General features: G+C 47.1%; 1 protein-coding gene across 2 annotated transcripts in view; it reads left to right on the top strand.

Annotated features, from left to right (window-relative positions):
* Positions 1–23,820, top strand: part of uroc1 (urocanate hydratase 1) — a 138,200-nt gene extending 114,380 nt beyond the window's left edge. Inside the window, exons 17-21 of one of the 2 annotated variants that reach the window (XM_038812118.1) lie at positions 7,838–7,937; positions 8,243–8,324; positions 14,406–14,505; positions 14,790–14,888; positions 23,537–23,820. In XM_038812118.1, coding sequence (XP_038668046.1) covers positions 7,838–7,937; positions 8,243–8,324; positions 14,406–14,505; positions 14,790–14,888; positions 23,537–23,677 — 522 coding nt within the window. In that variant the 3' untranslated portion in view covers positions 23,678–23,820. The remainder of the gene's footprint in view (positions 1–7,837; positions 7,938–8,242; positions 8,325–14,405; positions 14,506–14,789; positions 14,889–23,536) is intronic. The other variant, XM_038812119.1, reaches the window with a different exon arrangement.
* Positions 23,821–24,297: the final 477 nt, after the last annotated feature.

The raw sequence follows: 24,297 nt of genomic DNA, 5'->3' as shown, positions 1-24,297 counted from the left end.
CATCCCCCAAGGGCATTAACAGCAACGCTTCACACCAACCGCAAAAGGGGATATTGGTCAAAAAGGAAGGTTTTAAGGAGTGCCTTGCAAGAGGAAAGTGGGATAAAGAGGATCAGAGATTTCAGCGAGGTAAGTCCAGAGCTTAGGGTCCAGGTAGCTGGAGGCACGACCATCACTGGCGGAGTGTTTAAAACCAGCGATACTGAAGAGGCCAGAATTAGAGAAGCACAGAGATTTTTGAGGGGTTGTGAGGTTGAAGGAGATTACAGGGGTAGAGGGAGAGGAGGGATTTGAAAACATGGATGAGAATTGTAAGATTGAGGTGTTGCTTAAGCAGATCAGCTTTATCCAAAATGTCAGCTTGATGTTATTCCATGGGCTTTTGTAAATTGGGGGAGCTGGTGGCATCGTGGTGATGTCACTGGGCTAGTAATCTACAGGCTCATGTTTTGGAGGCATGGGTTCAATCCCAACCAGGGAAGTTGCTATTAAATCTGGAATTGAAAAGCGAGGGTAATGGTGACCATGAGACCATTGTCCATTGGAGTAAAAACCCATCTGGTTCACCAATGTCCTTTAGGGAAGGAATTCTGCTGTCCTTACCCGGTCTGGCCTACATGTGACTCCAGACCCACAGCAATGTGGGTGACTCTTATCTGCCCCCTGAAGTGGCCGAGCGAGTAAGGGCAATTAGGGATGGGCAACAAATGTTGGCCTCTCCAGCAATGCCCACATTCCATGAATGAATAATGACACTGGTGGTGGATCCTTTTCCTATTCACACATCGAAGGGACAGATTGTCTGTCACCGTGATTCTGAGATAGCAGAATTTGCTGACCACTTTCAACCGGGGATTATTTAATGTCATTGGAGTCAGAGATATTGCATTTTGTCCCATGATCACACTTTTCAGATAAGTCAGGGAGAGGTGATCCTTGAGTGTGTAGCTGTGTTGCTGTGTGGGTGACTGGCACAGTATTCTCAGTATTGAGCAGTAGATCAGGATGTAGTGTATTATTATCTTCACTTTCAGCCTTGCTAGGTTGTGGAAATTTCCGTCTGACCTCGTCTGCAAGTGTCACAGGGAATGCAAAAATCAGGAGCATGGAGACGAAGATGCCAAAGAAAGTGGGGTGGGTGGAAATGCCACCCTGTGTCACCCCATTCTTCACTCTGAAACTGTTGGAACTGGTGCCACCAAACTGTACATTGCAGCTGTTGTTGTGAGAGATGTGGGTGAGACAGAGGAGCTTTGCTGGACAGGCAATGTCCCCCAAATCTTGTTTGAACCCTGCCCTGCTGACAGTGTTGGAAGCTTCAGGGTGATTTACAAAAGTAAGGTGAAGAGAGATACCAGGGGCGGGATTGTCCGACCCCCCGCCGGGCCGGAGAATCGACCGGGGGGGGGCGGCGTGAATCCCTCCCCGACGCCGGCTGCCAGATTCTCCGGCGGTGTTTTTTCGGCGGGGGTGGGAATCGCACCGCGCTGGTCGGTGGCCGTTGGCAGCCACCCCCCACCCCCCCCCCCCCCATGATTCTCCGGCCCGCGATGGGCCGAGTGGCCGCCCTTTTCGGCAGGTCCCGCCGGCGTAAAATACACCAGGTCCGTACGGGTGGAACCTTGCTCTGCGGATGGAGTCCTCGGGGGGGGGGGGGGATCTGGCCCCGGGGGGCCCCCACGGTGGCCTGGCCCGCGATCGGGGCCCACCGATCTGCGGCCAGGCCTGTGCCGTGGGGGCACTCTTTCCCTCCGTGCCGGCCGGTGTAATGGTCCGCCATGGCTGGCGCGGAGAAGACCCCCCCCCCCCCCTCCCCTGTGCATGCGCTGGGATGACGCAAGCACACGCTGGCGCTCCCGCGGATGCGCCAACTCAGGCCCTTCGCCGCCGGTTGGCACAGCGCCAAGCCCTCCGGCACCGGCTGGAGCCGCGCCAACCCCGCCAGTGCCGACCTAGCCCCTGACTGTGCGAAGGATTCCGCACCTTCTGGGCAGCCCAACGCCGGAGTGGTTCACGCCACTCCTCGGTACCGGTACAACCCGTCCCGCCGGGTAGACGAGAATCCCGTCCCAGGTTTCCTACACTTTTCTCCTAACTGGTGCTGGAGAAGATCCTATCCACAGTACATCTGCTGACATGTGAAGCGCACTTTGCTTCTGGATACAATTGGTCTGAAAGTAGATGGAATATTTTAATTATGACCCTTCCAAGGAATTTCCCGGTAGGATTAAGGAGTGAGATGTCCCTGTTGCAATCTCCTCTTCCACTTTTGTTTTTGTACAGTGGAATGATTTTTGTGTCACGCATCTCCTTAGAGCGGAGGCAACATTCCGGCAGAGAAGGAGAAACTTATAATGATGGGGCAGCGCGGTAGCATGGTGGTTAGCATAAATGCTTCACAGCTCCAGGGTCCCAGGTTCGATTCCCGGCTGGGTCACTGTCTGTGCGGAGTCTGCACGTCCTCCCCGTGTGTGCGTGGGTTTCCTCCGGGTGCTCCGGTTTCCTCCCACAGTCCAAAGATGTGCGGGTTAGGTGGATTGGCCATGCTAAATTGCCCGTAGTGTCCTAAAAAAAAGTAAGGTTAAGGGGGGGTGTTCTTGGGTTACGGGTATAGGGTGGATACGTGGGTTTGAGTAGGGTGATCATTGCTCGGCACAACATCGAAGGCCGAACGGCCTGTTCTGTGCTGTACTGTTCTATGTTCTATGTCTATGTTTGTAATGTCTCTGCTCTCAGCACCTTGCTCTATGACTGTGAAACATGGACCCTTACAGCTGACAGGAAAAGAAGCTCAACAATCTCCCTCTTTTCTCTCTGGGGATATTCGGGATGAAATCCCAGATGTGGCGTAGCTCCCAGGTTTGTCAGCACTCAGCAAACAGAGGTGGTTTCATTGGTTCAGACATGTCTGCAGGATTGAAGATGGTCACAAACCCAAGGACTTTCTGTATCTGAGGTAACTGGAGCCAGGCGACCAGTGGGACACCCAAAGCTCAGCTTCAAGGACACCTGCAAACATCACATGAAGACCCTGGACATCGATTATCGGACCTGGGACTGATGACAAAGGATAACGGCAGAACCATTAAAGAGAAGTGGAGTTGCCAGTCAAGAGGAAGAAGGAAGCTTACTTAAGGTTGAGGAAGCGAGGATCTGACTTGGCTCTAGAGGGTTACAAGGTAGCCAGGAAGGAACTCAAAAATGGACTGAGGAGAGTCAGAAGGGGGCATGAAGAAACCCTGGTGGGAAGGATTAGGGAAAACCCCAAGGTGTTCTACACTTATGTGAGAAATAAGAGGATGATCAGAGTGGGAGTAGGGCCCGTCAGGGATAGTGGAGGCAAGTTGTGCCTGGAGTTTGAAGAGGTAGGGAAGGCTCTAAATGAATATTTTGCTTCAGTATTCACTAGAGAGAGGGACCTTGTTGATCATGAGGATAGTATGAACCAGGTTAATAGGCTCAAACAGGTTGATATTAAGAAGGAAGATGTGCTGGAAATTTTGAAAAGCATCAGGATAGATATGTCCCCTGGGCCTGACGGGATATACCCAAGGTTACTACAGGAAGCGAGGGAGGTGATTGCTGCGTCCTCACTCTCCACTGGAGCAGTACCGGATGAATGTTGTTCCCCTGTTCAAGAAAGGGAATAGAGAAATCGCTGGGAATTATAGACCAGTCAGTCTTACGTCTGTGGTGAGCAAAATATTGGAGAGGATTCTGAGAGATAGGATTTATGATTAATTAGAAAAACATAGTTTGATTAAAGATAGTCAGCATGGCTTTGTGAGGGGCAGGTCATGCCTCACAAGCCTCATTGAATTCTTTGAGGAAGTGACGAGACACATTGATTTTTAAAAAAAAAAATTTTTTATTAAGATTTTCATAAAATATAAACATCAAAACAATATTAACAAAACAACCATAGTAAAAACCAAAGAACAACAACCAACCCCCCCCCAGCAACTATAAAAATAACAAAAAAGCAAACAACAAAAAGGAAAGAGATAACACTCGCCACATCCAACAAACCCATGTACACAATTCTCCCTCCCACCGAACCACCCCTGCCCACCCCCCCCCCCCCACCCCGGTTGCTGCTGCTGTCGGCCTATTTCTCTACCGTTCCGCCAGGAAGTCCAGGAAAGGCTGCCACCGCCTAAAGAACCCTTGCACCGACCCTCTATGGTTGAATTTCACCCTCTCCAACTTGTTGAACCCCGCCCTGTCATTGACCCAGGCCTCCACGGTTGGGGGCCTCGCATCCTTCCACTGAAGCAAAATCCTCCGCCGAGCTACTAGGGACGCAAAGGCCAGAACACCGGCCTCTTTCGCCTCCTGCACTCCTGGCTCCGCTGCTACCCCAAATATCGCGAGCCCCCAGCCTGGCTTGAACCTGGATCCCACCACCCTCGACACCGTGTTTGCTACCCCCTTCCAAAATTCCCCCAGCGCTGGGCACGCCCAGAACATATGGGCGTGGTTCGCTGGGCTCCCCGAGCACCTAGCACACCTGTCTTCGCCCCCGAAGAACCTGCTCATCCTCGTCCCGGTCATATGAGCCCTATGTAGCACCTTGAACTGTATGAGGATAAGCCTCGCACAAGCAGAGGAGGAATTCACCCTTTCCAGGGCATCCGCCCACGTCCCCTCCTCAATCTCCTCACCCAGCTCCTCTTCCCATTTACCCTTCAGCTGCTCCACCGAGGCCTCGTCTACCTCCTGCATTACCCGGTATATGTCCGAAATCCTCCCTCCTCCAACCCACACCCCCCGAGAGCACCCTGTCCCGTACCCCACGTGGGGGCAACAAGGGGAACCCCTCCTTCTGCCGCCTGGCAAATGCCCTAACCTGCATGTACCTAAACATGTTCCCCGGGGGGAGCCCAAACTTCCCAACGAGACACATTGATGAATGTCGGGCAGTGGACGTGGTGTATATGGATTTCAGTAAGGCATTTGAAAAGGTTCCCCATGGTAGGCTCAATCAGAAAGTTAGGGGACATGGGATACAGGGAAATTTGGCTGTCTGGATACAGAATTGGCTAGCCGAAAGAAGACAGCGAGTGGTAGTGGATGGAAAGTATTCCACCTGGAGGTCGGTGACCAGTGGTGACCCTTCAAGGATCTGTTCTGGGACCTCTGCTCTTTGTGGTTTTTATAAATGACTGGAAGTGGAAGGGTGGGTTAGTAAGTTTGCCGATGACATGAAGGTTGATGGAGTTGTAGACAGTGTTGAGGGTGTTGCAGGTTACAACAGGACAATGACAGGATGCAGAGCTGGGCTGAGAAGTGGCAGATTGAGTTCAACCTTGATAAATGTGAAGTGATTCATTTTGGAAGGTCGAATTTGAATGCTGAATACAGGGTTAAAGGCAGGATTCTTGGATGTGTGGAACAGAGTGATCTTGGGGTCCACATACATAGATCCCTCAAAGTTGTCACCCTGGTTGATAGGGTTGTTAAGAAGGCGTATGGTGTGTTGGCTTTCATTAACAGGGAGATTGAGTTTAAGAGCCACAAGGTTTTGCTGCAGCTTTATAAAACCCTGGTTAGACTACACTTGGAATATAGTGTCCTGTTCTGGTCGCCTCATTATAGGAAGGATGTGGATGCTTTGGAGAGGGTGCAGAGGAGATTTACCAGGATGCTGACTGGACTGGAGGGCATGTCTTATGAAGAAAGGTTGAGGGAGCTAGGACTTTTCTCACTGGAGTGAAGAAGGCAGAGAGGTGACTTGATAGAGGTGTACAAGGTGATGAGAGGCTTGGATAGAGTGGATAGCCAGAGACTTTTCCCCAGGGTGGAAATGGCTGTCACGAGGGGACATAATTTTAAGGTGATTGGTGTCAGAGGTAGGTTCTTTATACAGAGAGTGGTGGGTGTGTGGAATGCACTGTCAGAGTCTTAGGGATATTTAAGCGACTCTTGGACAAGCACAAGGACTGCAGTCAATTGAAGGGGTTTAGGTTAGGTTGATCTTAGATTAGGATAAATGGTCGGCACAACATTGTGGGCCGAAAGGCCTGTACTGTGCTGTACTGTTCTATGTTCTAACCTCCTTGGGGCTGGTGTGTGCCGCCATGGTGACCATTGGCTACAGCAGCTTGGCAACAATGCCAAAAATGAAATGAAAATGAAAATCGCTTATTGTAACAAGTAGGCTTCAAATGAAGTTACTGTGAAAAGCCCCTAGTCGCCACATTCCGGCGCCTGTTCAGGGAGGCTGGTACGGGAATTAAACCCGTGCTGCTAGCCTGCCTGGGTCAGCTTTAAAAGCCAGCGATTTAGCCCACTGTGCTAAATCAGCCCCTCAAAAACAACAACCCTCAATGACACCTGGTAGCTTCATGTATGGCACTTGTGGCAAACCTGCCCCTCAAGAATTTTTAATAGGATTCAAGTTGGTTGGTGAAGTCACAACTGAGACACAGAGCCCAGTTTGTTGATTTTGTCCAGTGTCAACACTCCTCATCTAAACCCAGTGTCCCAGCTATCCCCTTTTTATATATCTTCAAACACCCATCACCTGTTTCCCTTCACAATGTAATTTACATTGACAAACCTGAATAATGTAACTGATAAGACATTGAGAAAGAAATGGCTTTTCAGCCATTAGCGAAAGTGCCATATGAAGACTGAGGTGGATTTGGATTGTTTGTTGTGTGTCCATCATCTTTCACAGATGGAAGGATGCCAACGCTTAACCAGATCGAACGTAAATCAATAAGTGCAGGGGTGATGGGTGCCATTGTCTTATTAATTCCACATTGTTAAACAGCTGATAGACATTTGTACACACATAAATGGGGATAGTTGGGACACTGGTGGGATGGAGTAGTGGTGATTACTCCAACTCTCCCCAACAAAGAAACCAGAGGTTTATGTCTGGTGTAAATATTGCTGACATTAAAAACGATAATCGAATCTTATAGAACAGAAGGAGGCCATTCGGTCCATCATGTCTATGCTGGATTTTTGAAAGATCGATCCAAGTAGTCCCACTACCCCAGCTCTTTCCCCACAGGGGCAGCAGGGTAGCATGGTGGTTAGCATAAATGCTTCACAGCTCTAGGGTCCCAGGTTCGATTCCCGGCTGGGTCACTGTCTGTGTGGAGTCTGCACGTCCTCCCCCTGTGTGCGTGGGTTTCCTCCGGGTGCTCCGGTTTCCTCCCACAGTCCAAAGATGTGCGGGTTAGGTGGATTGGCCATGCTAAATTGCCCGTAGTGTCCTAATAAAAGTAAGGTTAAGGGGGGGGTTGTTGGGTTACAGGTATAGGGTGGATACGTGGGTTTGACTAGGGTGATCATGGCTCGGCACAACATTGAGGGCCGAAGGGCCTGTTCTGTGCTGTACTGTTCTATGTTCTATGTTCTAAAGCCAGCAGTTTCTCCTCATCAAGTATGTATCTTATTTCTTTTTGAATGTTATTGAATTCGCTTCCACCGTCTTTTCAGGAAGCACTAATGTTATGGTGTAAAACAATTCTTCTCACAGCTCTGTCAGTTTTTGCCGTGTATGCTCTATTTCTTGACCCTCCCCACTGGAAGCAATTGCTCCTTATTTACTCTGTTGGAACCTGTCTTAACTTTAACCATCTCTATTAAATTGCCCTTCACTGCTCCAACTTCTCAAACCTCTCCACACAACCCAAATCCGTCATTCACATCGACACTGATAAAATCCCTTCTAATTCTAAAGGTCTCCATAGGTCACATCCCACCAACCTTCCCTCTTCTTGAGAAAAATGCCCCGGCCTGTGGAACTTTTCCTGACAATTAAAAGTTTTGCACAAAGTAATCTCACTGCAGTTTAACAAAATCTCTTTAAACGCAACAGGCTCCTGTGGTGATTAGCCGAGACCACCACGATGTCAGTGGAACAGACAGTCCTTACAGAGAGACCTCCAATATATACGATGGATCAGCATTTTGTGCAGGTTGGTGTCATTCGCCAAATGGACTCTATAAAAGAAGCATCAGTGTTCGTAGGAATGAGGAGGCCCCTCGAGCCTGCCATTCAATGAGATCATGACTGAATATGTACCCGTTCCGGTTCGGAAACTCAATATGCTTAGCTAGCAAAAAACCCCAAAGACTCTGAGTTGCTGCGGCAACACGCCCGTTTATATGCATGTTGGCGTGTGGAGAACCTCACCAGGATGAAAGGGTGACAAATGGATGGTGTTTGTTGAGCAGAAGTCAAACGTCACTCGTTCTGAACTGTTTCCCTCTCTTTCCCCAGATATGGCAGTGCAGAACTTTGTTGGTGACTCCTTCCGAGGAGCAACTTGGGTTTCGTTGCACAATGGTGGAGGTGTGGGATGGTGAGTGTGGGCTGAAACATGCTAAAGGTCAGGAATGAGCTTTCCACTGAGTGGCAGTATTCCCTCTTCGTAAGCCGGAGGTGAAAGGTTCAGGTTCATAGGTTGGGGTTCAGGTTCATAGGTTCAGGTTGGGGCCTCACGGTAGCATGGTGGTTAGCATCAATGCTTCACAGCTCCAGGGTCCCAGGTTCGATTCCCGGCTGGGTCACTGTCTGTGTGGAGTCTGCACGTCCTCCCCGTGTGTGCGTGGGTTTCCTCCGGGTGCTCCGGTTTCCTCCCACAGTCCAAAGATGTGCGGGTTAGGTGGATTGGCCATGCTAAATTGCCCGTAGTGTAAGGTTAATGGGGGGGATTGTTGGGTTACGGGTATATGGGTTTAAGTGGGGTGATCATTGCTCGGCACAACATCGAGGGCCGAAGGGCCTGTTCTGTGCTGTACTGTTCTATGTTCTATGTTCAGTCGAGCAGAGTCCGCTGTGGAATTGTACAGCACAAGAGGAGGCCATTCAGCAAACTGTGTGTGTCCTGGCTCTTTATCAACAAACTGTGTTTCTCTGGCACTGGAATGTAATAAAACATCCCAAGGTGTTTCACTGGAATGTTATAGAACAAAATGTGACACTGAGCCTCATCAAGAGATTTTAGAACAGGTAACAAAAGGTTTGGTCAAAGCGGCAAGGTTTAAAGAGAGTCTTAAAGGAGCGGAGTGAGAGAGACAGAGAACTTTAGTGTGAGAATCCCAAAGCTCAGGGTGAAGGCAGTTGAAGGCACGGCCACCAATAGTAGAGCGATTAAATTCGGGGTTACTCAAGAGGTAGAATTAGAGGAGTGCGGAGATCATGGAAAGTTGTGGGACTGGAAGATGTTACAGAGATGGGTAGGGGAGAAGCCATGAAGGTTCTGCTCATTTCCTATAGTGCTGCATATGGAACAGAGTCGCCAACATGGACTTCCATCCAGGCTGACTCACCATTGGCCCCATGTGGCTAAAGGGGTGGTGCGGGAAGGAGGGGTTCCATTCCATGGGGCACTGGCACCAGGATTGGGGCAGGAGGGATCTGTACCGTTGGGACGGTCTCCACCTGAACCGACCTGGGACCAATGTTCTGGCGGAAAGGATAAAGAGGGTGGTCACAAGGACTTTAAACAATCAAGTTGGGGTGAGGGAGAGGCCGCAGGGGAACTCAATGCAGTTCCAAAAACAAGTAACAGGGCAGAGAGTAAAAGAAGAGACAACTGTAGGAACTGCAGCTAATGGTAAAACTACAAGAAGTATAATGGTTAATGGGAACCAATGCAGCAAGTCAGCGTGTGAGGAGAAGGTAGCGGTTAATAGGATGAACAGGCAGGGCCAGTCTAACCACTACGGAGGGGAAAGAAAATGTAAAAAATCAAAATGTAAGGTGACTGTGGGAGTGAAAGTTGGGGATGAGGAAGTGTGTTATCAGAGATTAATACAGGAGTTTTGGTCTCCTTATTTGAGGAAGGATGTGGTGGGATTGGAGGCAGTTCAGAGGAGGTTCACCAGATTGATTCCGGGGATGAAAGGGTTGATGTATGAGGAGAGATTAAACAGTTTGAGCTTATATTCACTGGAGTTTAGAAGGATGAGAGGGGATCTGATCGAGGTGTATAAAATACTAAATGGGATTGATAAAATAAACGTAGACCAAATGTTCCACCTTGTGGGGCAATCTAGAACGAGAGGCCACAGATAGAGGTTGAGAGGCGGTAGATGTGGAACTGAGATGAGGAGGAACTACTTCTCACATTGGCGAATTTGTGGAACTTGCTGCCCCACAGTCCAAAGATGTGCAGGTTAGGTGGATTGGCCATGCTAAATTGCCCTTAGTTGCCAAAATTGCCCTTAGTGTTGGGTGGGGTTACTGGGTTATGGGGATAGGGTGGAGGTGTGGACCTTGGGTAGGGTGCTCTTTCCAAGAGCTGGTGCAGACTCGATGGGCCGAATGGCCTCCTTCTGCACTGTAAATTCTATGATAATCTATGATAGTGCGGTGGAGTCTGAATCATTAAATGGTTTCAAGAGGGAGATAGATATATTTGAGATTTTAAAATGTGTTAAAAGGAAATGGGGACAGGTAGGGAGGTGGATGTGAGACCAGGAAGAGATCAGCCATGATCTGATTGAATGGAGGAGCAGGCTCGAGGGGCTGAATGGCTGACTTCTGCTCCTAATTCCTATGTTCCTATATCTGCTGTCCCTACCTGATGAGGCCTAGATGTGACTCCAGACCCACAACAATGTGGTTGACTCTCAAATGCCCCCAGCCAGCAACGCCCATATCCCAAAAATGTATTTTACAATATGTTTGATTATTTCTAACCAGGTTTTCACAATGTCACAACTCTGAAACATCTTTATCAAAGTTACAAATGCCATCTTATGTGATTGTCGCTGAGGTAAACTCTCCTTCCGTTCTCGATCTATCTGCGGCCTTTGTCACAGTTACCTCATCATCTTCCTCAAACCCCTCTTCATTGTTCCTCACTATTGAATCACTCACTGGGGCAAAAGGAGCTCAGCTTGCTGCCCGTTGCCTCCCCCATGGTTTTATCTTTGGAGCACCTTCTCCTTTGATGGACTACAACAATGGATAAAGAGGTCTACTTACATTTATGATCTGGGATGGCCAGATAGCCGAGCCAACCCATCTGAAGCTAGCACTGGACATTAATAATAATAATCGCTTATTGTCACGAGTAGGCTTCAGTGAAGTTACTGTGAAAAGCCCCTAGTCGCCACATACCAGCGCCTGTTCGGGGAGGTTGGTACTTAATTGAACCCGTGCTGTTGGTCTTGTTCTGTATTACAAGCCAGCGATTTAGCCCACTGTGCTAAACCAGCCAGTATTAAAAGTTGGCGCTCGAGTTCAGAATGTCTGGACAGACGCTCGAATCCAACTCCCAACCCTCTGACTCCGATTCAGTGGGACTACTCCCTTGTTAATTACAGTCTGTATCTGTGCACCAACTTTCTGCCATTCATGAACAAAGACACCCAGATCCCTCTGCCCAGACGCATTTTTACTCTGTTTTCCATTTGGATAATAATTTGACAGTCAGAGAGATCTAGGTGAACAGGTCCACAGGTCACTGAAAGGGGCAACACAGGTGGAGAAGGTAGTCAAGAAGGCATACGGCATGCTTGCCTTCATTGGCTGGGGCATTGAGTATAAGAATTGGCAAGTCATGTTGCAGCTGTATAGAACCTTAGTTAGGCCACACTTGGGAGTATAGTGTTCAATTCTGGTCGCCACACTACCAGAAGGATGTGGAGGATTTAGAGAGGGTGCAGAAGAGATTTACCAGGATGTTGCCTGGTATGGAGGGAATTAGCTATGAGGAGAGATTGAATAAACCCGGTTTGTTCTCACTGGAACGACGGAGGTTGAGGGGCGACCTGATAGAGGTCTACAAAATTATGAGGGGCATAGACAGAGTGGATAGTCAGAGACTTTTTCCCAGGCTAGAGGGGTCAATTACTAGGGGGGCAAAGGTTTAAGGTGTGAGGGGCAAGGTTTAGAGGAGATGTACGAGGCAAGTTGTTGACACAGAGGGTAGTGGGTGCCTGGAACTCGCTGCCGGAGGAGGTGGTGGAAGCAGGGACGACAGTGACATTTAAGGGGAATCTTGACAAATACATGAATAGGATGGGAATAGAGGGATATGGACCCCGGAAGTGTAGAAGATTTTAGTTTAGACGGGCAGCATGGTCAGCCCAGGCTTGGAGGGCCGAAGGGCCTGTTCCTGTGCTGTACTTTTCTTTGTTCTTGCCTTACAATTTATTCAGCCAAAATGGATAACCTCACACTTATCCATGTTAAACTCCATCTGCCAAGTTTTGGCCCAATCTCCTGGCCTATCTATATCCGTCTGTAAAATCTTTCTCTCCTCTTCACTGCCTGCTTTCCCACCTATTTTGGAAATTTTACTATGTTACACTCTGTCCCTGCTTGCAGACCATTTATATAGATTGTAAACAGTTGAGATCCGAGGACTGACCCCTGCGGCAGCCCCGCTAGTTACAGTTCGCCAGCCAGAGAAGGACCCATTTATCCCGACCCTCTGCTTTCTGTCAGTCAGCCAATCCTCAATCCAGTCTAGTACTCTACCCCAATCCTCTGCAATCTCTCCTTCTGGATCAGTCTTTTATGCGGCACCTTGTCAGACGCCTTCCGGAAGTCTAGATATACCACATCCACAGGTTCCCCCTTATCCACCTTGCTGGTTACGTCCTCAAAGAACTCAAGCAAGTTTGTCAAGTACTACATACCCTTCATAAAACCATGCTGACAATGATGGATTGAGCTTTGTCTTTCCAAATGATCAGTCACCTCCTCCTGAATGATTTCCTTCCCTTAAGGATATTAGTGAACCAGATGGGTTTTACAACAATCGGCAATGGCTTCACGGTCATCATTAGACTTTTAAGTCCAGATTTTCTTTTTATTGATTTCAAATTTTACCATTTGCCATGATGAGATTTGAAGCCAGGTCTGTGAATTACTAATCCAATGACATGGAGTAATGGGAAAGATAGCTAGCGATCTGGGTAATGGTAGCACTTGTTATGGTGAACCTGCTCTGTGCCCCTTCAAAGGAGATGCAGGACTCTGAAACAAACACAGTTACCTCAGGTGGCGTCTACCCAGAGCTCTGCAAGAGTCAAACATAATTTGAACCCCTTTGTAAGGGGAAATCAGTGGACAATAATCCGGCAATTTCTCTGTAGGGCCCAAAAGGATTACCTCTCACACAGAGAAGGTGGAGATCAAAAACTCTCCCCAGATACCCAGCATCTGTTTAACACGTGGGTTCTGGCAATGAAAGCTCTGGTGATATCAGATACTGTTGAATTATTTTTAATATCCTCCATAATAGTCCATAAATATTATTTCACGTGTGGCTTCAATTACACTAACTCTCAACAGCAGTGAATATTTCTATCCTGAAAATTTAATTCAATTCCTAAGCAACGGTGAACTGAGAGTCGAGAGCAATGCTGCACATGTTTCAATATGAAACCTGACTGAACCTCTTCCACATTTACGTTCATCGCTAAACAAAACTAAGATAAAAAGGCCACTTTGCTCACCAGGCAGGCTGAGGAGATTAACATTGAACAGTAAACTAAATTGCACATTCATGTCCAAACAATGTTAAGATTGGATTTTCGGCCCTGTGGACTTGTGACAGAAGGGAAGATTGAGGAGATGAGGCACTCCGAGGTTTCCAAGTCTTAAAAGTGAGGGGATGTGCAGTGGAGGAGCAAGACAGGATGTCCGGGGCTGCGGAGGGATAATATGGAAGGTCAGAGGAGCATTGAGCACAGGAGCTTCGATAAAAGAGTGAGAAATATCCCTCCGCATTGAAAATCCAGGTCAACGTTACTCTGATGCACAAGGCTGCTTTCATCCAACGTTAGGTCACAGATCCTTCAGAATTGGTCTGAACTCCCCATGGGCTGAAAATGAATCTCCCATCACCGCTGGGGCTGACCCACCAGAAATCAGAGGATAATTAAAAGATAGCATAACTTTTTCATTTTCTTTGAATAAATTTATTTATTATTGATAAACATGTTGCAAATGCGATCAGTGTAGATGAAGCTTTACTCTGTATCTAACCCCATGCTGTACCTGTCCTGGGAGGGTTTGATGGGGACAGTGGAGAGGGAGCTTTACTCTGTATCTAACCCCATGCTGTATCTGTCCTGGGAGTGTTTGATGGGGACAGTGTAGAGGGGGCTTTACTCTGTATCTAACCCCGAGCTGTACCTGTCCTGGGAGTGTTTGATGGGGACAGTGTAGAGAGAGCTTTACTCTGTATCTAACCCCGTGCTGTACCTGTCCTGGGAGTGTTTGATGGGGACAGTGTAGAGGGAGCTTTACTCTGTATCTAACCCCGTGCTGTACCTGTCCTGGGAGTGTTTGATGGGGACAGTGTAGAGGGAGCTTTACTCTGTATCTAACCCCGTGCTGTACCTGTCCTGGGAGTGTTTGATGGGGACAGTGTAGAGGGTGCTGGTCACTGACTGGGGATGTTTCTTGTCGGTCACAGGGGGGAGGTGATAAATGGTGGCTTTGGACTGGTTCTTGATGGTTCCACGGATGCTGAGGAACGAGCTAAGATGATGCTAAACTGGGATGTCTCGAATGGGGTGAGTGACAGATTTTTCTCACTTTGATTCCACTGTCGTTTTCACAGAAACAAATTACATTAATTCCGCAAATATTTGCATGTGTTAAATGGCACTAAATGATGCAGTGCAGAAGGACATCATTTGGTCCATTGTGCTGTTCTGGGTCTTTAAAAGGTCTGTCCAATTACACCACACTCTTGCATTTTCCCAAAGTCCTCCGAATTTCTCTTTTTGATGTATATATCTAATTACTACCCTTGTGTTCCTCCCAACAATGTATACACCACCTTGAACGTGGAAAGCTGATCAATGTACACACACAGAAATATTATGAAGGAACATTTGACACTGAGTCACATAAACAGATATTAAAATGGATGGAAAAAGCCTCGGTCAAAGAGGTAGGTTGAAGGGATTTTCTTGTAGGAAGATTCTGAGGTCGAGAGGTTTCGGGAGGGAATTCCAAAGCTTACAGCCCAGGGTACTGTCGCCATGGCCACCAATAATGTAACAATTCAGATCGGGGCTGGACAAGAATCCAGAATTGGAGGAGTGCAAAGGGCTGGGGGATTGGGAGAAGGTTACAGAGATAAGGCACAGACAGGGCCATTGAGGAATTCTGAAAAAAATTGATAATATTAAAATGGAGGCATTGCTTTGCCAGGAACCAGTATTTTAGATTTTAGATTTGCTGTTGCAATTATTATATGTTATATTTTATTGCAGTAATGTTATTTAAAAACTCTTTGTTCAAATAAATACAGGCAGAATGCCCGCTAAAGCTTCAATTAAGGTGTCGTAAAAGAGAGGGAGTCATTGATTCTAACAATTTACTTGTTTACATGTAGATACCTAATGAAATATTGTTTATGCTGTAGGAGGTGGTGTTTAGTCCGAGCTAAGCAGCTCACGGGACATCTTACTGAGATACAGATGATGTAATTAATGGAAGGGACCAGGTCTGTCTGTATTCTTTGGGCTGTTTTGCCATAGGATTTTAGTCTGACAAGACTGAATGCATTTCAGGTTGTTCCTGAAAGGGTCTCTCTCCGAGGGTCTGCACAGAGAACAGCAAGTAACCCTGATTGCTAACTTTATTTAGGAGGGAATTTTGAACTGTATTGGGGTCGCTTGGTTGGAATGTTTATAGTGATGGTGGAGGGGATCAGTTAAAGTGTCTCCTTTTGGTTCAGGAACTGTTTAACTGTTTATTCTAAAGCTATTTCTTTGGTGGTAATGTGGTTAATTTTGTGTTTAAAATAAAGTTTATTTTAACATAAAAGATACATATTGGTCAGAATCATCACTTGTGGGCTGAAGTATCCTTTCCTCACAGTTTTACAAACTGCAAATTGTTTGGGGTTCTTGTCCGGAATCCAATAAAGAATTGGGATCTGATCCCGTATCCTAACAGGATGAACTGAACTTGGTGTGAGTTAGGGCAGGGGAAACAGAGTGTTGAATGATTTCATGTTTCAGACTTGAGGGAGGGAGTTGGATCAATCACATCTTGAGGTAACAGAGTCGTGAATAAGTGGGAGGTGGGTGGGGTTGCGGTGGAGTTGGGCCGTGTTCTGAAGGTTAGAATAGGTGATCTTGGTGACGGCACAGATATGTGGTTAGACTCTCAGCCCGGGATCGAACTTGACACCAGGGAAGGGAATTCCAGATCATAATGACTTTACTACATAAAAAATATCTCCTCAACTCACCTTGCGTTCTTTGCTGATTACCATTAATCTGGGTCCTCTGGTTACTGATTCTCCTGCCAGTGGAACCTGCTTCTCATTTACTCTGCCAGAACTCCTCAAAATTCATCCCCCCCACATTACTTACTTTCATCTCGGACGGGTAATCCCAAATTCTGTACTCTCATAACTGTAATTCTTTGAGAACACAGAACTTGAGTAATACTGAAAAACAAGATTTATTTTAAAGGTTTTCATCCTGTACTCATTAGGACAATTGTAAGAATGCTAAATGTAAATGGAACAATCATTTATACTGTATGAGAAGATACATTGGCAAATAGGGTTAAGGAAAATCCCAAGGCTTTTTACACGTACATAAAAAGCACGAGGGTAGCCAGGGAAAGGGTTGGCCCACTGAAGGATAGGCAAGGGAATCTATGTGTGGAGCCAGAGGAAATGGGCGAGGTACTAAATGAATACTTTGCATCAGTATTCACCAAAGAGAAGGAATTGGTGGATGTTGAGTCTGGAGAAGGGTGTGTAGATAGCCTGGGTCACATTGAGATCCAAAAAGACGAGGTGTTGTGCGTTTTGAAAAATATTAAGGTAGATAAGTCCCCAGGGCCTGATGGGATCTACCCCAGAATACTGAAGGAGGCTAGAGAGGAAATTGCTGAGGCCTTGACAGAAATCTTTGGATCCTCACTGTCTTCAGGTGATGTCCTGGAGGACTGGAGAATAGCCAGTATTGTTCCTTTGCTTAAGAAGGGTAGCAAGGATAATCCAGGGAACTACAGGCCGGTGAGCCTTACGTCAGTGGTAGGGAAATTACTGGAGAGAATTCTTTGAGACAGGATCTACTCCCATTTGGAAGCAAATGGATGTATTAGTGAGAGGCAGCTTGATTTTGTGACGGGGAGGTCGTGTCTCACTAACTTGATAGAGTTTTTCAAGGAGGTCACAAAGATGATTGATGCAGGTAGGGCAGTGGATGTTGTCTATATGGACTTCAGTAAGGCCTTTGACAAGGTCTCTCATGGTAGACTGGTACAAAAGGTGAAGTCACATGGGACCAAAGGTGAGCTGGCAAGATGGATACAGAATTGGCTAGGTCATAGAAGGCAGAGAGTAGCAATGGAAGGGCTGTGACTAATGGTGTTCCACAGGGATCAGTGCTGGGGCCTTTGCTGTTCATAAATGATTTGGAGAAAATGTAACTGGTCTGATTAGTAAGTTTGCAGATGACACAATGGCTGGTGGAATTGCGGATAGCGATGAGGACTGTCAGAGGATACAGCAGGATTTAGATCGTTTGGAGACTTGGGCGGAGAGATGGCAGATGGAGTTTAATCCGGATAAATGTGAGGTAATGCATTTTGGAAGGTCTAATGCAGATAGGGAATGTACATTGAATGGTAGAACCCTCAAGAGTATTGACAGTCAGAGAGGTCTAGGTGTACAGGTCCACAGGTCACTGAAAGGAGCAACACAGGTGGAGAAGGTAGTCAAGAAGGCATATGGCATGCTTGCCTTCATTGGCCGGGGCATTGAGTATAAATATTGGCAAGTCATGTTGCAGCTGTATAGAACCTTAGTTAGGCAACAGTTGTGTTGTGTTCAATTCTGGTCGCCACACTCAGAAGGATGTGGAGGCTTTAGAGAGGGTGCAGAAGAGATTTACCAGGATGTTACCTGGCATGGAGGGTATTAGTTATGAGGAGAGGTTGAATAAACTCGGTTTGTTCTCACTGGAACGACGGAGGTTGAGGGGCGACCTGATAGAGGTCTACAAAATTATGAGGGGCATAGACAGAGTGGATAGTCAGAGGCTTTTTCCCAGGGTAGAGGGGGCAATTACTAAGGGGGCATAGGTTTAAGGTGCGATGGGCAAGGTTTAGAGGAGAGGTACGAGGCAAGTTTTTTACACAGAGGGTAGAGGGTGCCTGGAACTCGCTGCCGGAGGAGGTGGTGGAAGCAGCGGCGATAGTGACATTTAAGGTACATCTTGACAAATACATGAATAGGATGGGAATAGAGGGATACTGACCCCAAAGTGTAGAAGATTTTAGTTTAGACGGGCAGCATGGTTGGCGCAGGCTTGGAGGGCCGAAGGGCCTGTTCCTGTGCTGTACTTTTCTTTGTTCTTTGTTCTATAGTGCTGGTTGGCAAATGGACAAGGCATTGGTAGAGGCGTTGCCATGGAGACTGACAGTTAACTCCCCAGCATTGTTTAAAATTTAAACCAGGCACATTGACTCTGATTGGCTAAAGCATTGCCGTGAGGAATGACAATGGCTGTTGCTTATTTTGTTCAGTTGACACAGGTACAATGTGTGTACCTGTTCTTTCTGTCTGCAAGAACAGGGCCCAGGCTTCCAGTGCATACAATTCGACCGCACTGTAAGCCCGACTGACATTCTTAAATTGGTTGTCAGTATAATTTTTAATATACTGAGGATTATTTAGCAAATGTTATCCAATCGCAGAATCACATCTAATGTTGGACACTGTGTTTTGAGATTTGTAAGCCCGAGCTGGTTGGGTTTGTTCTGTACAATGACCATTGTGAACAGCGGCTGGGATGTTGATCGATACGATCCACCAGTCAATGGGATGTAACACTGGCAGGACACTGGTACTGAAATTCATGTACCATATTGTTCATTTGTGTGATCGGCAGAACGTATTTTTGTCTTGACGGCAACATCCAGTGGGTGGCGAATATCACTCGTGTTGCTCTTGCATAGCAGCAGTGTGAAACAGCCAGCTTCACCTGTGTTTGAGATACCTGACCCTTCCAGGGTAATCTGCATAGCAGCGGTGTGAAACAGCCAGCTTCACCTGTGTTTGAGATACCTGACCCTTCCAGGGTAATCTGCATAGCAGCGGTGTGAAACAGCCAGCTTCACCTGTGTTTGAGATACCTGACCCTTCCAGGGTAATCTGCATAGCAGCGGTGTGAAACAGCCAGCTTCACCTGTGTTTGAGATACCTGACCCTTCCAGGGTAATCTGCATAGCAGCGGTGTGAAACAGCCAGCTTCACCTGTGTTTGAGATACCTGACCCTTCCAGGGTAATCTGCAGAGCAGCGGTGTGAAACAGCCAGCTTCACCTGTGTTTGAGATACCTGACCCTTCCAGGGTAATCTGCATAGCAGCGGTGTGAAACAGCCAGCTTCACATGTGTTTGAGATACCTGACCCTTCCAGGGTAATCTGCATAGCAGCGGTGTGAAACAGCCAGCTTCACCTGTGTTTGAGATACCTGACCCTTCCAGGGTAATCTGCATAGCAGCGGTGTGAAACAGCCAGCTTCACCTGTGTTTGAGATACCTCCAGGGTAATCTGCATAGCAGCGGTGTGAAACAGCCAGCTTCACCTGTGTTTGAGATACCTGACCCTTCCAGGGTAATCTGCATAGCAGCGGTGTGAAACAGCCAGCTTCACCTGTGTTTGAGATACCTCCAGGGTAATCTGCATAGCAGCGGTGTGAAACAGCCAGCTTCACCTGTGTTTGAGATACCTGACCCTTCCAGGGTAATCTGCAGAGCAGCGGTGTGAAACAGCCAGCTTCACCTGTGTTTGAGATACCTGACCCTTCCAGGGTAATCTGCAGAGCAGCAGTGTGAAACAGCCAGCTTCACATGTGTTTGAGATACCTGACCCTTCCAGGGTAATCTGCATAGCAGCAGTGTGAAACAGCCAGCTTCACCTGTGTTTGAGATACCTGACCCTTCCAGGGTAATCTTCATAGCAGCGGTGTGAAACAGCCAGCTTCACCTGTGTTTGAGATACCTGACCCTTCCAGGGTAATCTGCATAGCAGCGGTGTGAAACAGCCAGCTTCACCTGTGTTTGAGATACCTGACCCTTCCAGGGTAATCTGCATAGCAGCAGTGTGAAACAGCCAGCTTCACCTGTGTTTGAGATACCTGACCCTTCCAGGGTAATCTGCATAGCAGCGGTGTGAAACAGCCAGCTTCACCTGTGTTTGAGATACCTGACCCTTCCAGGGTAATCTGCATAGCAGCGGTGTGAAACAGCCAGCTTCACCTGTGTTTGAGATACCTCCAGGGTAATCTGCATAGCAGCGGTGTGAAACAGCCAGCTTCACCTGTGTTTGAGATACCTGACCCTTCCAGGGTAATCTGCATAGCAGCGGTGTGAAACAGCCAGCTTCACCTGTGTTTGAGATACCTCCAGGGTAATCTGCATAGCAGCGGTGTGAAACAGCCAGCTTCACCTGTGTTTGAGATACCTGACCCTTCCAGGGTAATCTGCAGAGCAGCGGTGTGAAACAGCCAGCTTCACCTGTGTTTGAGATACCTGACCCTTCCAGGGTAATCTGCAGAGCAGCAGTGTGAAACAGCCAGCTTCACATGTGTTTGAGATACCTGACCCTTCCAGGGTAATCTGCATAGCAGCAGTGTGAAACAGCCAGCTTCACCTGTGTTTGAGATACCTGACCCTTCCAGGGTAATCTTCATAGCAGCGGTGTGAAACAGCCAGCTTCACCTGTGTTTGAGATACCTGACCCTTCCAGGGTAATCTGAGGAAGACTGGACATGTTTCAGTGCCATAAATGTCTGTCGTCGGCCGGTCCATGAGTCTGTGTGATACACAGTGCCAAATGATCTGGTTAGGGGCACCATTATTATTATTAATTGGAAAAGAGTCGGGGTTCTGAATTACATAGGCTATGGCTGCGGGTTCTGCTGCTTGTGAACCTAGGTGGCTGGCAATTTTAAAGAGATCTCAGTGTCCATGCACATAGATCCCTGAAAGCTGCCACCCAGGTTGAGAGGGTTGTTAAGAAGGCGTACGGTGTGTTAGCTTTTATTGGTAGAGGAATTGAGTTTCGGAGCCATGAGGTCATGTTGCAGCTGTACAAAACTCTGGTGCGGCCGCATTTGGAGTATTGCGTGCAATTCTGGTCGCCGCATTATAGGAAGGATGTGAAAGCATTGGAAAGGGTGCAGAGGAGATTTACCAGGATGTTGCCTTTTATGGAGGGAAGATCATATGAGGAAAGGCTGAGGGACTTGAGGCTGTTTTCGTTCGAGAAAAGAAGGTTAAGAGGTGACTTAATTGAGGCATACAAGATGATCAGAGGATTAGATAGGGTGGACAGTGAGAGCCTTTTTCCTCGGATGGTGATGGCTAGCACGAGGGGACATAGCTTTAAATTGAGGGAAGATAGATATAGGACAGATGTCAGAGGCAGGTTCTTTACTCAGAGAGTAGTAAGGGCGTGGAATGGAATGCCCTGCCTGCAACAGCAGTGGACTCGCCAACATTAGGGCAATTAAATGGTCATTGGATAGACATATGGATGATAATGGAATAGTGTAGGTGGGCTTTAGAGGGGTTTCACAGGTCAGTGCAACATCGAGGGCCGAAGGGCCTGTACTGCGCTGTAATGTTCTATTCTATTCTATTATGCTATTTTTGATGCACCCTATTTCAGCATCAAGCTTGCATGGTGAGCAAATGGCTCGAGACCGATTTATGGATTGTTAATGAGGCCAATCGCTTGGAACTGTAGGAATCCCAATGCATTTATTTACCAGTGAAGGTAGACTTGCAGTAGACCATGGTAGAGAATGGCCTGGCAGATTTCTCTATCTTTCGTCAAGGATAAAGCGCATCAAGACATGTAAGGAAATTATTATATGCAGCTGCAGATTTAAATTTAGCAAATGTATTAGTCGGGCTCATAGTGTGGCACATTTGTGTGCATGGGAAGCTACATATATCAATACACAGGGCTGTGTTCTTTGCAATCAGAAAGAACATGTACACACATTGCGCCTATTTCAGCAAAACAAAATAAGTGACAGCCATTCATTGGTTCATTCCTCAGGGATGCCTTAAGAAATAAGAGTCAAACTACCTGGTTTAAATTTCAAACACTTGGCAGTTAACTGTCCACCATCAACTGGTACATTCTCCATGGCATCACTTCTACTAATCAGAACCCTTTTGCCTGTAACACATGCGTACCAGATGACTCTGGTTCCTCGTCATGTCTGTCTGCTCTGTCTAAATTTGAAAATTTGTAATCGGTACCCATTATCCTTGATGAATGTACCCTAACAGTTTGATTACCATGTTGCAAAATAAATGTTTTGCCATCTATGCCTATGATCTTCCCTAGTCCTTTCCATTCATTAGAATTGTCTCTCTTATAGTATACCATTTCTCCTTGTTGAAAAACGGCATCTGATGGCCGTACATTATGTCTTAAAGCTCTGCAAATTCTTTCAGAGACTTCTGCTTCCAAAAAAGCTTTTCTACTGCTATGTAACGCGTTTAAATGTTCAGCAAAACCTGAGCTAATTGTAGTCCCTTCCCAAGCTGGAGGCTGGTCATCCAAAATGGAGGGAATTTTAGGATTTCTACTAAACACTAATTGATAAGGATTATAGCCCACCAACCATCCCCAACCGGGGCTGGTTTAGCTCACCAGGCTAAATCGCTGGCTTTTAAAGCAGACCAAGCAGGCCAGCAGCACGGTTCAATTCCCGTACCAGCCTCCCCGGACAGGCGCCGGAATGTGGCGACTAGGGGCTTTTCACAGTAACTTCATTGAAGCCTACTCGTGACAATAAGCGATTTTCATTAGTCGGGCTCATAGTGTGGCACATTTGTGTGCATGGGAAGCTACATATATCAATACACAGGGCTGTGTTCTTTGCAATCAGAAAGAACATGTACACACATTGCGCCTATTTCAGCAAAACAAAATAAGTGACAGCCATTCATTGGTTCATTCCTCAGGGACGCCTTAAGAAATCAGAGTCAAACTACCTGGTTTAAATTTCAAACACTTGGCAGTTAACTGTCCACCATCAACTGGTACATTCTCCATGGCATCACTTCTACTAATCAGAACCCTTTTGCCAACTAATCAGCGTTCTTTTCTCATACAGTATCAATCGCTGTTCGCTTTACATTTGGTATTCGAATACTGTGAATTTTTATGATGCGTGCAAGATGAAAAACTTCAACAAAAATGTCTCTTTTTCAGCAATACTCTTGTAACTGTCCAGAGGGAGGTCCTGTGGTACGGTGAGTAGAGTGTCTGCTTCTGAGTCAGAAGCTCAGGGTTGATGACTCACCCAAGGACTTGATGGCTAAGGGGAGGTACATTCAGAGCACAGTTGGCCAGGTTGATTGCCAAGCTGCAATTTCTGGCAACGTACAACAATTAAATAATGACAAGATAGTCTGCTTTTTGTTGTTTGAGGATAAATATTGTCCAGGACACCGGAGAGAAATCTCACATCCACATGAGAGGGGAGACGGGACGGAGGTTCTGAGAAAGGTGCTATAAAGATGCAATTGGTTTGTGCTACAGGTAGCTCGTCGCTGCTGGTCTGGTAACCACAAGGCTTACGAGGCGATTTGCAGGATGATGAAGGAACACAGTGGCCTGAGAATAACGCTCCCTCACTGCGTCGAAGATGAACAGATCCTGGACAAAGAACTGCAGAATTAGGAAGCAAGACCACAGCACAATCCGAGTGTCCAGCTCCCCACTCAGCAAACCAATTTGTGCATGTGATTGAGATAAACCTGAATTATTTGAAGTCAAATGTCAGTGATTCTGAGAATAAATGGTTTCTGCCACCATTCTCCCATCTGCAATTTGCCTCTCTCCAAGGTGCCCTGAGTAAATGATCTTGAATGATCACTGCACGTTGCTCTTGTTCGAACTACATGAGACTGCCTGCATTCACTGTCTTAAACCACACACGTCAGGCCGACTGTTTCATATCAGTGAGATGGGATTGTGTGATGACCTTTACAATGTACACCAAACCCCTCGGGGCTTAGGGAGGGGGGGGGGGGGGGGTGGAATTGAGGGATCGGATTCAGCTCAAGTTCGAAAGGTAACTAATGGTTTTGTCTGTTAACAAATTGCTTTTGGAGAATTTTAACATCTGTTTTTATGCGGGGAGCATTTGTTTTAAATTTGTTTCAAACTGGTGGTGTGTTCGATGTGTCTGCGACAGGGAAGAACGAGTCCTGCCTGTGGCTTCCCCTTTTAACCTCCTCGCCTGAGGCTGGGGTTGAGAGGAACCCAGATGGAGACAGCAAGGTGCACACCAGGGAAAT

Source organism: Scyliorhinus canicula, chromosome 11 (assembly GCF_902713615.1).
Source record: "Scyliorhinus canicula chromosome 11, sScyCan1.1, whole genome shotgun sequence".
Classification (NCBI taxonomy): Eukaryota; Metazoa; Chordata; class Chondrichthyes; order Carcharhiniformes; family Scyliorhinidae; genus Scyliorhinus; species Scyliorhinus canicula.
The sequence above is the reverse complement of the archived record's forward strand: the minus strand, read 5'-3'. Positions and strand labels throughout refer to the sequence as shown.